Source organism: Hyaena hyaena, unplaced genomic scaffold (assembly GCF_003009895.1).
Source record: "Hyaena hyaena isolate Hyena2069 unplaced genomic scaffold, ASM300989v1 scaffold_432, whole genome shotgun sequence".
Taxonomy (NCBI): domain Eukaryota; kingdom Metazoa; phylum Chordata; class Mammalia; order Carnivora; family Hyaenidae; genus Hyaena; species Hyaena hyaena.
In genome coordinates, this window is record NW_024081063.1 from 382,567 (window position 1) to 399,499 (window position 16,933).

The following is a 16,933-nucleotide window of genomic DNA, read 5'->3' on the forward strand; positions in this document are numbered from 1 at the left end:
AATTATATTTTCCACGCTAAGTGGTAATTTATTGTTAAAAAGGCCCGCGTGAGAGAATGCTCATTTCTCATTTATTTTCCTCTAGCTGTGCTGTGAGCAACTTGAAGAAAGTTTCCCTTGAACTTGGTGGCAAATCCCCACTTATAATATTCAATGATTGTGAACTTGACAAGGCCGTGCGAATGGTAAGAGGGGGACAAATCTCCCCAAAGAGGCGCCTGCTTCTAACACTTGTCTCATCTCCTTTTTTTATCAGAAATTTCAAAATGAGATTTGGTTTTGTCTGGTTATAACTAGAAGCCATTCTCTTGATGCTTAGATTCAGGACTGCTTAAAGCACTTCATTTAAAAACCAGTATCTTGACACTTGTATCATTAAGCTGTATTTAAAACTTGGGGGACAAGAGAGTCTTTCTAAACATTCATGATTTATACAAACTGATGTCAAGATTTTAAAAGCAAAATCTGGGATACCAGTGTTACATTTAAGTGTATCGAATAATGTAGATTTTCTTGCAAAATGGGTTCTTTGTGGTGTATCCTTTCTGTTACACACACTTTTTTTTTTTTAGTGCTCCTGGACCCAAAAGGGGAAAACAAAATCCCTAAGATCGTGCTAGATCAAAACTGAGTATCCCTAAACAATTCTCTTCCTCAGCGAGGCCAAGGCATTGTATTTTTCTCTGACTTCTTTGTTTTCCTGCTGTCTTCCATTAACATCTAATTCTTAGTGTGGGCCATCTTAGGACAATCGGAAGTACTGTTAATATTGTCTCTTCTGTTGCTGAAGGGCATGGGGGCAGTATTTTTCAACAAAGGAGAGAACTGTATTGCAGCTGGGCGGTTGTTTGTGGAAGAAGCCATCCACGACGAATTTGTGACGAGAGTGGTAAGGCATCTTCCGATTTCTTTCTGACTCGTGCAGAAACTACTTTTATCTGAAAAGTACTTCTGGCATCAGTGATGAATTTTTAGGTGTGATACTAGTACTGTGCCACATATATAAATAACATATTTTTTATTTTTACTTTTATTTATTTGTATAATTTATTGTCAAGTTGGTTTACATATATATTTTAAATGACACAGCCCTTACCTTGGAGAGCTACTTTCTGACATATTTACAGGGGATATTATATGATGTGTAGATTTTGCTTCAAAATAACCCAGGAGGCTAGGGGCATCTGAGAGGCTCAGTCCATTAAGCATCTGACTTTGGATCAGATCATGATCTCATGGTTCGCGGGCTCTGTGCTGACAGCTCAGAGCCTGGAGGCTGCTTTGGATTCTGTCTCCCTCTCTCTCTGCCCCTCCCTCACTCACACTGTGTCTGTCTATCTGTCAGTCTGTCTCTCTCTCAAAAACAAATAGACATTAAAAAAAAAAAAAGTAACACAGGAGGGGAAGAAGTGAGTGGGGGAATAAATTGGCCAAGAGTCGGTAATTGTTGAAGCTGGGTGGTAAGTACATGGAGTGTCATTATATTGTCTACTTTTATATGTGTTTGCAATTTTTTGTAGTGGAAAGGTATCGGTCTCTATAAAAAAAAAAAAAAACCTTAAGAGTTTTCATTGCCTATACCTTGCTCTGCATTTATAGTAAATTATATCCTTGAGACTTATGGGAAAAATACTCCTAGATTATTTTAAATTTCTGAATTGACTAAGAGAGATCTACTACTGGATCCTTGCAAATCATCAATATACAGTTAATAGGATAGCCGCTCATTTCCTCCACTGAAATATATAGATAAATACACACATACATACCTCCTATAGATTGGTCATGATTTTATACACATAAGACCAAAAGAAGCCATTTGTAGAACTATTAACATGAACTGTGTGGCTAAACTAATCTAAACTATAACACAGTATGCTATTATTATGGTAACAGTAATCATGAATTTGTTTCTATTTGAAAAAGAAGCACTGGCTTCTTTCTTTCAGAGTCAATTCCTTCTCCCCATTCCCAAGAAGAAAAGGCATTCTTTCTTCATGAGAATGGAAAACAGGAAGACCAAGGGTGCCTGGGTGGCTCAGTCAGCTAAGCATCTGACTTTTGAGTGAAGCTCAGGTCATGATCCCAGGGTCACGGGATCGAGCCCCATGTTAGGCTCTGTGCTGACATCGTGGTGCCTGCATGGGATCCTCTCTTGCTCTCTCCCTCTCTCTGTCCCTCCCCTGTTTGTGCTGTCTCTCAAAATAAATAAATAAACATTTTTTTAAAAAGTTAAAAAAGAAAAGAAAAGGAAATAAGACCTGCAGACAGGCAGGCGGTGGGCAGTGGCTACCTCCTGAGCACCCCTGTAATTCAGTTTTGTACCTTGGTAAAATACAAGTTACAGAGCTTTCACAATTACAGTTTGTTGATATTTCAAATGCTGAGACCAGAAATGTCAAGAGTCTACCTTATTATCAGTCCATCAAGAAACATGTTTTATATGCATGTAATCTGTATTCATTCACTCACTCAGCAGCTATTTCTTGAGTACTTACTGAGGGATTTTTGCCAGGCCTAAATGCAAATTCATGGCCCTATTGGGTCATGGTAACTCTCACTCTTTCTTCTTACTGGAAATGGACTTAACATTAGATAATGCAGGGGTGCCTGGGTGGCTCAGTCAGTTAAGCATCTGACTTTGGCTCAGGTCATGATCTCACAGTTCATGAGTTCAAGCCCCACATGGGGCTGTCTGCTGTCAGTACGGAGCCTGCTTCGGATCCTCTGTTCCTCTCTCTTTCTTCCCCTCCCCCCTCTTAAAAATAAATACACATTAAAGATACATAAAAAAGAAAATGCAAAAGTAGGTTAAGGTAAGTGAGATGCATAGGGAATGATTACAAAGACATGCCTCTGGTGAACATTGCACAATAAATATGGCTTTTTATCGGAACATTCTAGCAATTCCTCTGGCATGGCTATACCGTGAAAATGCCATAAGGGCAGTTGCCCACATTTCAGGGGAGAAAAAAGATAACAACATGGCCATTTTAGAAATTCTTCTGCCCAGAAGAGTAAAATTGTGCTCTATTAACAAAAATTCCAGAACATTGGGTTTGTTATTTTAATGGATAAAAACTCAGGATAATTTGAATATAACATACGTAGCTTATGGTCTATTAGAACTCAGTGGTTAACAGCTTGGGCTTTCAAGTCAGGGAAGCTCTACTATATTCAGTGGCTGTGTGTGATAATCACTTACCCTGTCTAAGCCTCAGTTTCTTCATCTGTAAGATGGAGTTAATAAATACCCAATTCCAGTGCTTCCGTGAAGACTAGAAGATAGCACATCTTTTGACAGCTAGCACAACAGCCACCGCATGGTGGAAGCTAAACCGAGGGTATCCATTATTATTATTAACAGTGAATTGTGTTTTGTGAACTGGGTGACAAACAGGTGGAAGAAATTAAAAAGATGAAAATTGGTGATCCACTTGACAGATCTACTGATCACGGGCCCCAAAATCATAAGGCCCATCTGGAAAAGCTTCTGCAGTACTGTGAAGCTGGAGTGAAAGAGGGGGCCACCTTGGTGTACGGGGGAAGACAAGTCCAAAGGCCAGGTAAGACCACCTCCACAGGAGGCATACCGGGATTGTGCTCCAACACCTTCCTCTGCAAATTGCTCATTAGCAGGGGAAAGGTAACATTTGTCTGTGTTTCCTGTATGAACCCAAAGTCTGGGTACACTGAGTGGCTGATAAAGGAGACTTTTTTTTTTTTTTTTAACAGAAGAGTGCCTGCTAATTAATGTAGAAAAAAATGATAGAATAGAAAAATCACCACTTTGCACCCCTAATTGAATGAAATGGTCGATTCAGGCAGTTATCAAGGGAGGCTAAAGTTATCAGCAGAGAGATTGACGGGGATCGGTGGGGGGGGAAGGGGGGTTAGCTGAATATGTACAAGGTACCAGAGTTTCTTGCCCAGGATTATTGCCAGGCTCAAGGAGAAAAATACAGTCTTAAGATGGAGAAGTCAAGTTGTCACCAGCTGGGAGCCTCTGGTCCTTCTTAGCAACAATGAAAGCAGGACATCCAGGGATGACGTGTCTCCTGTGGGACGCAACAGGTACCACACAGCGTCACCTCTGCGGTGTTCTTGCCAAAAATGTTTAGCCTGAATCTAATTGTGAATTTAGGTCAAACTTTCCATGTATGAGAAATAAAGGGGATCAAGGAACAATTAAAACAATTTTTTTAACATTTATTTGTTTTTGAGGGATAGAGCACAAGTGGGGGAGGGGCAGAGAGAGAGAGAGAGAGAGACAGAATCCATAGCAAGTTCTGGGCTCTGAGCTGTCAGCACAGAGCCCAACGCAGGATTCCAACCTACAAACCGTGAGATCATGACCTGAGCCGAAGTCAGCCGCTTAACGGACTGAGCCGCCCAGGCACCTGGACGGAGGGACAAATTAAATATCATCCCAGAGTCACAAAGACAAATCTAAATGCAACGTATTCTGCAGGAAAACTGACTCCATGTGTTTAACAAGTCAATGGCATGAAAAATAGGGGTGAAAGGTTCTAGATTCAAGGATACTTAAGAGATCCAACAAGTAAATGCAACGTGTGGAACTTATTTGAAGCCCGAATCAAGCAAATCAACTGTAAGAAACATACTTTTGAGAAAAAAAATGTGAAATATAAATCATGAAGAAGGAATTAGCACTCATTTTGTTAGATGTGATCATGTACTGTGGGGAAGTAAAAAAGTCATTTTTTTTTTACAGGTTTGTACTGAAATACTTGAAGGTGAACATTGTAATCTCTGGACTTTGCTTTCAATTATTTCAGCAAGGAAAAAAATGAATCCAAGATAGCAAAATAGGAGTAAATATTTATTTTACGATTGACTATATTACTTTCTTTACTTTAACATATGCTTGAAATTTTGTCAATAGATTAAAAAATAAGAATGTAGGAATGCTAACACTAAATAGGAAAATGAAAGTTGTCTTGGTTTTATTGATCCAGAAAGGAAGAAAAAAATTATAAAGTAATTAAATGAGCAAACTATTAATTAAAAATTAATTACCCTATAATTGATCATCTTTCCTGTTTTTCAAATAGGCTTTTTTATGGAACCGACTGTGTTCACAGATGTGGAAGATCACATGTACCTTGCCAAAGAGGAGTCATTTGGGCCTATTATGGTCATTTCTAAGTTCCAAAATGGGTATGTTTTTCAGGCACAATTTAACAGGTTTTAACTAGATAAGTATTTTTGCCTCAGCCATTGTGCTGATTTTACAGACCGTAAAATCAGTGAACATGTAATTCTCAACTATATGACAATAATTGACTTAAATAACTAGGAGAGAAGGCTGACCAACGTGGGTGGTTATATATTCTTGCTTCTGAGCTTAAGTCAATGGCTGACAGTATGGAATTTTAGCTGACTAAATTTTAGTTTTTGTACATCAATGCTTACAACGTCTCTGGAACAAGATAAATAATGGAGAATAATGAAACTAGTTTTCACATTCACGATCCCAGGGAAGGCAACACATGATTTTCTCAAGGAAAGAGTTCTGCCTTCAGAGAGGATTATGCACCTAAGAGCCTAACACTCAGCTTTTTACAGAAATGTCCACAATCACCATATAATCAACTATAAATTATATACTGGTTTGTGGCAGTACAGGAAGCTTTCCAAAGTGTTTAGCATACCAAAGAGGGTCATGTGGTAACTGAGCTCATACAAGAATATTTAATACAATAGACTCTCATGGTATACTGTGCAAAATTCTTCAGAATTCTGGCTTGAATTTTCCTTCAAACAATGAGTGGAAAAAATAGAACACCAAGTTCCAAGGACTCCGTGTTTGTTTGTTTGTTTATTTATTTATTTATTTATTGAGAGAGAGAGAGAGAGAAAGAGAGAAGGGGAAGGGCAGAAAGAGGAGGAAAGAGAGAGAATCTTAAGCAGGGTCCTCACTTAGCAGAGAGCCCGATGCAGGGCTCAACCCCACCACCCTGGGATCATGACCTGAGCCGAAATCAAGAGTCAGACGCTTAACCAACTGAGCCACCCAGCCGGCCCTCTTGATCTTTGATAGACATATTGTAAGATATATTTGGGGACACTAAGCTATAGTAAGCAAACTTCTGATGTGGCACACTGAGCCAAGGATGCCCTATTAACCTTCTTTTCCTCATAAATTCCTCCCGTAGGATAGTCTTTGTGTTAACCACGCAGATTTTAGAAGCCAGGTTTATAGGATATAAACCAGAAAGGTCACAGTTCCTGTCCTTGAGATGCTTACCAGCTGAATGGGGGAGACAGACAAGGACATGGGCAATTAACCACAGAGGGTCGAAGGCAGCCGCAGCGGGTAGAATCTACAGCCTGCCTCTGCACCTGGCTGCCTCTGTGGGCTAGGGCCAGTTACTTACTCACTCTGAGCCTTGGTTTCTTTGTGATGTTATTAATAGCATCTATCCTGTTGTGTCATTCTAAAGATTAAATAAGACATGTTTGCTATTGTGCCGTTGCCCCTGGCATGCTTGTTATCCTAGAAGTAGGCCCAGGTGTCTTATGAAGCTGTGTCATCTTGATAGTCCCCAACAAATAATGGCATAAAGCCATCTTTCTGCCTTAGGCTAGTCAATAAATATTTGAGTCCCTACCACGTGCGGTGCATCAAGAAGCGTGAGCGTTTTAGCAGAGCCTCAGTTCACTCTAAGTTCAGTTCCAAATTTCTTGTGCGAGTTTAAAGTCATGTGTAGCCAAGATTACCTTGGAAATTCTCTTCAGAAGCCACCACACTGAAACCTGTGCTGCGTCCTAAAAGCCCTGCACAATTAGTTTTTCCTCCCGTCTGGGGACAGAGCCTCTTTCTTGGCCCGAGCACCAGATGAAATACTCGGGTTGTACTTATTGGCCGTGCTGTAGAAAGTCATGCAGTTTCAAACATTAGGATGACACTCTTAAAGATAAGATACTCATACCATGACAGACACGTTGGAACTGGTCCCAGCCGAGAGGTGAGCAGGGTCACGGCTCCAATCTCCTGAGAGGGCACACACGTGGAGTCAAAAGGCAGGGGAATCATGATTTAAGGAGTAACGTTGCTCTCCTTTTATGGAATTTTATTAATTGAATTCACTCTCATTTGATGATCTGACACCATGGTATAAAGAAGAATACAATGTCGTTCCTGCCTTCAGGGAGCCTCTAGTGTAGCTGGGAGGTAGAAAGAGGTGAATCAAAATACTGAATTTGGAATATGTGCTCCCTGATTATGGCTGACTTTTATTGAGCATGTACTGTGTTCCAGGCACTATTAGCTCATTTAATCCTTGCGAAAACAAGAATGGGTCTTTTATTATTATTGCCGTGTTTTGCAATTAACAAAGGCATGCGGAGATGAAGTCAATTGCCCAAGGTCAAGAGCCCACTCACAGAGCCACTACACCCTGCTGGCACTGGTGGGAACTGGGAAGGCTTCAGGGTGAGGCACCGAATGAGCCTTGAGCTGTATGCAAAAATCTGGCGAGGAGGGGAGGAGATGGGGAGTGCACTGAGAATATATCCAGGTAGGACTCGAGGGAGAGGGGAGGAAGTGGGAGGTTGTGAAGGAGAACCAAGAAGAAAATGGAAAAGATAACTTCAGATTAGATTTTAAAAGGTGTCACATGATATATATATGAAATGTATAATGCTAGAGATCTAGTATCTTGTTGGGAGTATCTTTTGGTGTAAGCCGGGCATATTTCTCTTATAAAAATTCAAGCAAGTTGGCAGTAACGCTTTTCCGTCCCTAGCATGCAGAGGGAAAAGAGGAGAACATGACATGAGAGTGTTTTGCTTTGCGTTCAGTGATATGTTGTCTTCCTAAAAACATCTCGCAGGGACATCGATGGAGTGCTGAAGCGAGCAAATAACACGGAATACGGTTTGGCCTCGGGGGTTTTTACAAGAGACATCAATAAGGCCATGTATGTGAGCGAGAAACTAGAAGCGGGAACGGTTTTTGTTAACACCTACAACAAGACGGATGTGGCCGCCCCTTTCGGTGGGGTGAAACAATCTGGCTTCGGAAAAGACTTAGGTAAGCTCTGCTTTTCTACCGCAGGTTCCCTTGGTTTGCCCTGTTGCATGGAAGTCTGCTTTATGTTTCATGCAACACTGGGGTATTGCTTTGAAGGACGTTTCCTATATGGCAGCTGTCTCTGGTTTTATATGGGCACTACTTGTTTTTTAATGGTAAACATTTTTATTTAACATACATTCAGACAAGTACACAAACGGCACTTTAAAAGGAACGTGTTTTTAAAAGATTAGTGTTGAAAAGAAAGGATCTTTTAGCTAAACTATGTTTGGCCTTTTACCTGACATTCAGCATGAACTTGGTTTAGCTTTCATGGGACGAAGTGGAGTCAAGAAAGAGAAATGGGTGGAGGGCACTCCTCAGCTAGCTCCAAGAATAGATCTTGTCTGTAAGTGGCTTGGCGGTCTCTCAGAATCAATACTGCAACTGGCAGAGTTTTCTGGGAGCCTGGGAACTCATATTTAGAGTTGCAAAAAAGTCCAAAAGGTAATTTTTTGTGGGCAATGACACTATCACATTTCAAGTAATGGCTTACTTTGAATACTACCTACGTATAGACGGGATCTTATGCTAACTACTTTACCTGTAATAGCACAAGCCATCCTGACAATAGTCCTGGGAGGTAAGTGCCATTATTATCTTTATTCTATAAATGGGGAAACTGGGGCTCAGAGAGGTTGGGTAACTTGCCCAATGTCGTACAGCCAGCCACCGCTGGAAGGAGAATTCCAAGCAGGCAGTCTAGCTGTAGAGCCCATATTCTTACTCCCCACCTCAGTCTGGCATGTTGTTTCAAAAACTGAAATGTTCGTGGTTTACTGAAACTACGGTCCACTAATATAAATTTGGTTAATTTGGGGGTATTTTTACATCTACTCTTTCCTGGTCACTTTTGGTAATGTATTTACAGCAATAAAAGTGGCCCTCATTTTAAATTCCACTGAGTTAAAGGTAAAGAGTGTTTATTATAAAACAATAGAATTTGCCTAAATAGTTTCTTTCTCTCCCTAATTAGCTCAACTTCCGAGATCATATACTCATTAGTTGCACTTTCGGTATTCATGCCCTTTCACTGCCGTAGAAATTGACAATTGTACCAGCTCAAAATAGAATAGAAAAAGAGAGCAAACCTAGTTATTTATTTGTGTTTGTTTTTTGCCTGGATATACTCTTCTGTATAAAATGTAAGGGAAAACTGCATTATCCTTATCTTTAAAATAAGATTACACCAAAGGGTCTCAACCTTCCTTTCTTCTGCTCAATTCTGCTACATGTAATATAATCCAAAGGACAGTATCTTGGCCACTTCTCTTCAGCCTAAATGGGCAAAGGATAGAGAGAAGAGCTTGTCATCAGGCAGGAAAATAAGGGAGAAAGGTCTGTGGTGGGGACTGACCAAGCCAACAGGGTTCCTCAGTGGACCTGATGGGTGGGCTAAGCCCTTACTCCTCAAGGTGTGGTCCATGGACCACGAGCATCTGCACCATCAGGTGATGGCTAGGAATGCATAACCTCAGGGCCTCCACTGGACTTAATCAGAATCTCCCATTTCACAAGGTCTCCAGGTGACTCACATGAACTTTTACAGTTTGATAAGACTTGGCTTTGGCCACATCCTAGCTGCTCAGTGATCGATAACACCTAGACTGGGGTCCAAAAGTCCGGTGACATCACATCCACTTATGAACAATGCCCCAGGAAGTGCTTTTCTCTTCCCTAGGTGAGGAGGCCCTAAACGAATACCTCAAAACCAAGACAGTGACGCTGGAATACTAGTGAGCACTATCGTCGGGAGCCCTCTGCAGACAGCCCCCTCCTCACCTCCTGACACACTTAGGAAGCCTGGATGCGCTGAGGGAAGAGGCATCAGCCGCGAGTTGAAGAACACACACATGGACCATCAAGAGGGTCAGGCTCCATGTCTAAGCATTTACACCTGTGCCTGAGTGTTTTCTACTATACCTTTTATACTTTCAAACGATTTGTAGTTGTTGAGATTTGAGTAGGTTGTGTATCACACGTATTTCTAAACTGCCAAGCTGCTTTTTCTCCCCAAGACGAATCTAGCCGTTGCTCATCTTGAAAAATGTCAGTATCAGCCAGTTGTAATACACGAGGTGCATTTTGGGGGAAATTTTGCATAATGTGTGCAGATTTTAACCTCCAAACGATACCTATGGAGCTATTAAAAAGATTTTCTATAATTTTGTTCTCAAGGAATAGTATATCCTGGAAGGAATGTGAAATGAATTTTTTTTTCATATTTGGAAATAAGATACATCTTTGTGCCTTTCGATGTTCTATTTTTCAACCCACCATGAAGGGTACCCAACCCACAAACAGTTCTTGAGTACTTCTAGGTCTGGGGTACTATGTAATGTTCTGAGGAGTAGACAAAATTTAATGACGTTATCTCTGGCCCCAAATAGCTTAAATTCTAATAAATAGCTTTTAAAAAGTGAATTTTACAGCATGATATAGAATATCAGTAGCCTTTGGAGGCTGAGCTTGGTCCATATCATACCATCCTGTCATGTGACTTTAGGAAACTTACACAACTTCTCTGAGCCTCAGTTTCCTTATCTGTCAAATGGGGATAGACAGTAATGCTAGCAATGCCTTCCTCAGGAGCCTTATTTTGGAGGAGTCAACGCAATAATAGAAGTACCTTGCCCTGTGCTTTGTTCGTGGTGCTCAAGAGAAGTTCACTTTGTTTCCCCCATCACTATTTTAAAAATATATTGAGATAAGCTAACCAGATGAATTAATTTTCCTACAACCCCTTTCAGGAGTCATTGATTCCTATCCTCCATTGTTCTGACCCAGTGCTTGATGCAGCAGCACCGGAAAATGCCATATAATGAAAACTGGCAGTGGTCCAAGGAAAATGACTGCCTTTCTTTCTGCAACTCATTCATTCTTCCTAGGACATCCCGTTTTCCATTTTTCTACCTACCGGATCTGCTGTGTGATCACTGACTGTGTGTTCTCGGGCAAGTTAGTAACCTGATATCTCAGAGCCGTGGCATCTATAAAATGGGGATAAAGTCTCTACCTCATTAGGGGCTGGAAGGAGTCAATTGAATGATACGCAGAACACACCTGACACGGTATTTGGACCATAGTCCGGGCCTGAGAGATGGGAATTATTATAATCCATGCAGGACTCACTAGGTTGACTGTTGTCAGACAAAAATATTAGGTGAGCAAATTATCACCATCCACGTGTGAGTGGAAGGTGAATTCCTGGATCACAGTTTCAATGGAAGATGGTCGGAGAAATTAACTTCTATTATTCCTCCTTTTATAAAATTTCAGCAAATGTTCCTATCTCTGGCTTTGAAGAAGCCCTTAGGTAATACTTGGTACTTTGGAGAGTCAGCAACTTAACCTAAAGGGAATGTAGGGAATCAACCAACAAACCAAATCAGAGGCAGAAAACATCCAAAGGGAAGAATATCAGGCGTGATCCTGGCATCAATAGAGCATATTTGGCCTCTAAGCATTTTTTATTATACAGTGGCTCGTTTACAATCAGAGCTTGGCATGGCTGGAATTCTAAATTGGAATGAATATTCTCAGTCTAAATTGACAGTTCATATTTGAATAAAATGACGAAAGCCTTATTAGAAAGGAACCACTTTTGAAAAAATTATTATTTAAATTCAAGTTAGTTAACATACGTGTAGTCTTGGTTTCAGGAGAACTCAGTGATTTGTCTCTTACATATGACACCCAGCACTCATCCCTAAAAGTGCCCTCCTGGGGCGCCTGGGTGGCTTAGTCGGTTAAGCGTCCGACTTTCGCTTAGGTCATGATCTCGCGGTTCGTGGGTTCGAGCCCCGCGTCGGGCTCTGTGCTGACTGCCAGCTCAGAGCCTGGAGCCTGTTTCAGAGTCTGTGACTCTTTCTCTCTCTGACCCTCTCCTGCTCACGCTGTCTCTCTCTCTCTCTCAAAAAAAAAAATAAATAAAACATTAAAAAAAATTAAAAAAAAAAAATAAAATAAAAGTGCCCTCCTTAATGCCCATCACCCATTTAGCCCATCCCCCCACCCATCACCCGCTCCAGCAACCCTCTGTTTGTTCTCTGTATTTAAGAGGCTCTCATGATTTGCCTCCCTCTCTGTTTTTATCTTATTTTTCCATCCCTTCCCATATGTCCATCTGTTGTGTTTCTTAAATTCCACACTTGAGTGAAATCATATGATATTTGTCTTTCTCTGAGTATTTCACTTAAAATAATACCCTTTTAGAAAAGAACCACTTAAAAATTTTTTTAATGTTTGTTCATTTTTAAGAGAGAGAGGGACAGAGTGGGAGTGGAGGAGAGGCAGAGAGAGAGAGAGAGAGGGAAATACAGATATAGAATCCGAAATAGGCTCCAGGCTCTGAGCTGTCAGCACAGAGCCCAATGTGGGGCTCGAACCCACAGACTGTGAGATCATGACCTGAGCTGATGTCAGACGCTTATCCCACTGAGCCATCCAGGTGGCCCAGAAAGGAACCACTTTTAAATGTAGTGTTTTAACTGATTTCATGTGAACTAAAATATCACTTTATCAAATATTTTAATAACAGATAAAATGGCACACAACAAAACCCTGTCCATTCTTCAGGACTGACTTTTCCCCCTATTAATCTCGGTAGCAGTGTTTTTAATCTTCTTTGGGCCACACCTCTGAGAATCTGATAAAAGCTGTGGAGCCCCTCTGTCCTACTTCTACGGCCCAAATTCCCTTGCACCCCTCCCTCTGCAAGTATCTTCAAGGGATTCGCAGATCTCCTACAGCCCGGGCTTGGAGATTCACACCCTCTGCCACAGTGAGTTCTAAAGTTCCTACCGGCTTGAGTTTTTATATCTGACTGCTGATCAGAATCAAAGCCTTCATGGAATCCCAGTGAATTTGAACTGGAGCGTCATGACCCACAGCCTACCAGGTGATTTAATTAACATAGGGAATAATTCGATTATCACTCTTCCGGACCCCAGGCTGGCTCAATAGGTGGAGCGTGTGGTTCTTGATCTCAGGGTCTCGTGAGTTCGAGCCCCATGTTGGGCATAGAGATTACTTAAAAAAAATTTTTTTTTGAGACAATTACCACTGTTCTTTCAGATCATGGATTATTTTGCTAAAGGATAAAGCTGTGAGCTGACTGTCACCTGCATCGGGAGGTGTGGCCACTCTAGGCGGGTTGTCCTCTAGGCCCTTCTAATCGTCTTCCACATGCCTTTGCTAATACAGTCCCCTTTTGCTCACACACCCTTGTGGCTTCCTACCCCCAGCTCCATTTAAGGGTCTCCTCTACACTCTCCCTTATGAGGAACGTAGTGCTTACCCTTGGTGCTGAAATTATCTGTCTTCCTAACTAGGTATGAGCACCCCTTCCCCACCCCCAGGATTGGCCTTTTTTTTTTTTCGGGTCAGTAGTAACTGCAGCTATCATTTATTGAGGGTTTCCTGTGCGCCACACACTATGCTAAGCACTTTGTAAATGCTGTCTTAGTTAATCTTCACGTCTGAGAAAAATGAGTAAGTGGAGGCCCCACCACCACCGAGCCGTCCTCATTGCGGACCCTGGCTACCGCCCAGGTCTCTCAGCTGGTCTTCCCGATTCCTCCTTGTGTAATTCTGCTCAAAGTCTAAGTCAGATGCTGTTACTCCTCTGCTCCAACCTTCCAATTCGATTAGAATCAAGTCCAGTGTACTCACTGGGGCCTACAAAGTCCTAGCGATCTTGCTCCTTGCGACCTCTGACTTCATCTCCTAAGAATTTTCCTCCTGTTCCGTCTAGTTGTCCCAGCTGCCTTGATGTTCCTCAGACAGACCAAACTCTTAACCTCAGAACACTCGCACTTGCCATTCCGCTTCCAGTGGTGTGCTGGTACATATTTACCAAATGGTTCTCGGGGGGAAATAAATTATTGGAGCATTTGCTAACTTCTGTGTATAAATGCTCTCATCAAAGCGGATTTCAAGCTGCAGAGATGCGTGCACTCAGACCAAGTGGAAGCCAGCGCCAGCACACCACTGCCTTTCCCTGCAGCTCTTTGCCTACGTACAAGCTCCTGGCTGACTGCCTCCTTCCTGTCCCACCTCCAGTCCCGTCTCACTAGAGACGAATCTTCTAGCACGTATGCCCCACATTCATACCTCACCTGCCTGTCATTATTTATTCTTCTTACCCTGCCTTATTTTCGTAGCACTCATCACAGCCTAGCATGTATTTACTTATCATCAGCGTCGTCCCCTTAGAATGTAAGCTTCACAAACAGGTGCTTCTTTTATTCAATGCTGCATCTACAACGCCTAATACGTAGAAGGAGCTCAATCAGTATTTGCTTTCAAATGAAAGAGGTGAAGTAACCTGCCCAAATCACACAGCTATTCACTGTAGAACAGGTACTCTAAGCAGTGAAGCTACCAGTCTCAACCAAGCTGGATGGCTCTTAATGCCAATGTCTACATCAGGGCCCGTGTGGTGAACAGCAGCACACACCAAATATCAGTCACTGTCTGCAGGAGCTGTCGTGCAAGTGGCTAGAGACAGGCTGTGAGACCAAACTGGGTCCAAAAGTGCGAGCTGTCAAGGGCAACCTGGATCAAAGGAGATCATCAGATATGAGACATGGTGGATGGGGGTGATTATCATCGCTGTTAATGCAAATAATACCCAAGTGGATTTTTTAAGCGATTGCATAATACCTAATTATGTAACAATACATCACAGGGGAAGGGAAGATTCAACCATAAACTTCCCACACAGAAATAACCACAGATACTGGAGACTGTGCCAGACTTTTTCTATGAAAATATATTTTACCGTACATTGTTAGCTGCCTTTTTTTTTTTCCCCCAATTAACAATATACAAGCATCTTTCTGGGTCAATAAACAATGCTTCTTCACATGTTTAGTGGCTTTACTTGTTCTCCATTGGTGGACATCGTTGGTTTTTGTTACTTTAAACTTTGCAATAAATCTTATACAGAAATTTATGAAAAAATCTGTTGATTAAGGTTAAGTTCCGAACACTTTGCCCCAAATTCTTACCACCACTGTGCATTATTCCTCCAGCATCATAATACTTCATATTTTCTGGGCACTGTTGTAAACACATGCTGTGTATCAACACACTCATTTCTTACCAAACCCCATGAGGGGATGGTTACCCCCACTTTGCAGATGGGGAAAGTGAGGTAAGTGGCCGGGCTGAGATCTGGTCCAGATGGCTTTGGAATCTGTGCTTGTGGCAGAGTGACTACAGGCCCCACGGTGGCCAGGTGTGACAGGTTGAACTAAACCTCGCTCCACCAGTGGCCTAGCCTCACCTGTGAAGTGGTCGCAAGCAGAATGAGCTCCTAAGGTGGTGGTTTTTTGTTTTTTGAACACTTAGGAAATTGTGTCACAAAACAAAGTCTAGTGATAGTTCCATCTACAGTTATTTAATGCAATGACTCAGTGACGTCCTTTGTTTCACTTTGCAATACTTGACATGCAGGCTTAAGAGTTTGTGGCCATCTGACAGGACTACCCGGAATCCTATCCAGTCATAGAATATCCAGGCCTCTCTCACCTCTTTATGTGCCTCCTTTTTCGGAATGAGAAATTCTTTCCTTTCCAAAAGTCTCCTAACAAGACTGCTCACTGGCCAAGCTCGTGTCACGTGCTCATTCCCAAACCAATCACGGGCAAGGGTTTCTAATGACCCGGCAGAGGGGAGCCAACCACAAAAATTCCAGCATTAAATTTTTTGGAAAAGTCTACCAGTCATGCTTACCTTGTCTTGTTTCTTCTGGATCAAGTACCACGAAAGCTTAAGATAAATTACTTTACTGACATAAAGAGAGAAATAGCAGTTTAATGAACATTTACTGTACATTTCAACCAAGTGAAAGCCCCTATGCTAGGCACTGAGGGAAATACAAGTCAACTTCTCTGGTCTTTCCCTACTGGGGTAGAGGATACAGGAAAAATAATGAGCTACTTTGCAAGGCAGGTATTTTATAAGCACCATATTTCATGCACAATTAAAGTATTATGACTAGATGGGAGATTCATTCAGAATGAAATTTTTGCTTCAAAGGCCACACACCTGATTTTCAGGTTTGCAACTGTTGGAGAGCCACGGAGGGACGGCGTTCCAGCAAGCTCGGGGAACCGCCTCAAGAGCCTTAGCAGGAACAGACCCGCTGTCCAAACAGCTGCCGCATCTCACGCCCAAGCGTCCGGCAGAGAAAGCACAGGTCGGACCAACCAAAGCACAGCAGTGATGTTACTTTCCCATAGACTGAAGGGCAAACTGCTGACAAACAAAACGGCTTTTTAAATTACAGTATAACATGCACTCAGCAAAGCGCACAAACGTCAAATGTGCAGGTCGGATTAGGTTTTTATACTTGAGTGGTGGTGACTTGAGTACGAAACGCACTAGTGGGTGGCACAGAAAGGGCTCAGGAGTATTACCTCTTAGTGTCCCATCTGCCAATTTGGTAAGTGAAGAATACAATCTTGGTTTCTCTGTTTTTTGTTTTTTCATGTGTATTGAAACTTTTTTTTTTCTGTGAATACGTACTTTGACCTTTTCGTTCTTAAAATATTAGACTTTTTTCTAATTTGTTAAGAGCCCTTTATAGCTTGACGCTCATTCTTTCTTATAATGCAAATATTTTTCCCAATTTGTCCCTTGCCTTTCAAATTTCTTTACTTCCCTCTGGCTTTTAATATTTATGTGAATGAGTTTTTTGCTCTTTTCCTTCGGATTTCAGACTTTGACATTCTGCTTAAAACAAAACAAAAACAAAAAGCTTTTGACTCCTGCTTCCTGAAAAAACAAATTATTTCACTATTAAATATTCACCCATATTTTAGTATG

The 16,933-nt window shown here is 41.7% G+C and overlaps 1 protein-coding gene across 2 annotated transcripts in view; it reads left to right on the forward strand.

Annotated features, from left to right (window-relative positions):
* Window positions 1-11,754, forward strand: part of ALDH1L2 (aldehyde dehydrogenase 1 family member L2) — a 61,206-nt gene extending 49,452 nt beyond the window's left edge. For both annotated transcript variants that reach the window (XM_039252883.1, XM_039252884.1), the window contains 6 exons: window positions 86-185; window positions 791-889; window positions 3,401-3,566; window positions 5,076-5,181; window positions 7,860-8,059; window positions 9,780-11,754. In XM_039252883.1, coding sequence (XP_039108814.1) covers window positions 86-185; window positions 791-889; window positions 3,401-3,566; window positions 5,076-5,181; window positions 7,860-8,059; window positions 9,780-9,835 — 727 coding nt within the window. In that variant the 3' untranslated portion in view covers window positions 9,836-11,754. The remainder of the gene's footprint in view (window positions 1-85; window positions 186-790; window positions 890-3,400; window positions 3,567-5,075; window positions 5,182-7,859; window positions 8,060-9,779) is intronic.
* The last annotated feature ends 5,179 nt before the right edge of the window (window positions 11,755-16,933 follow it).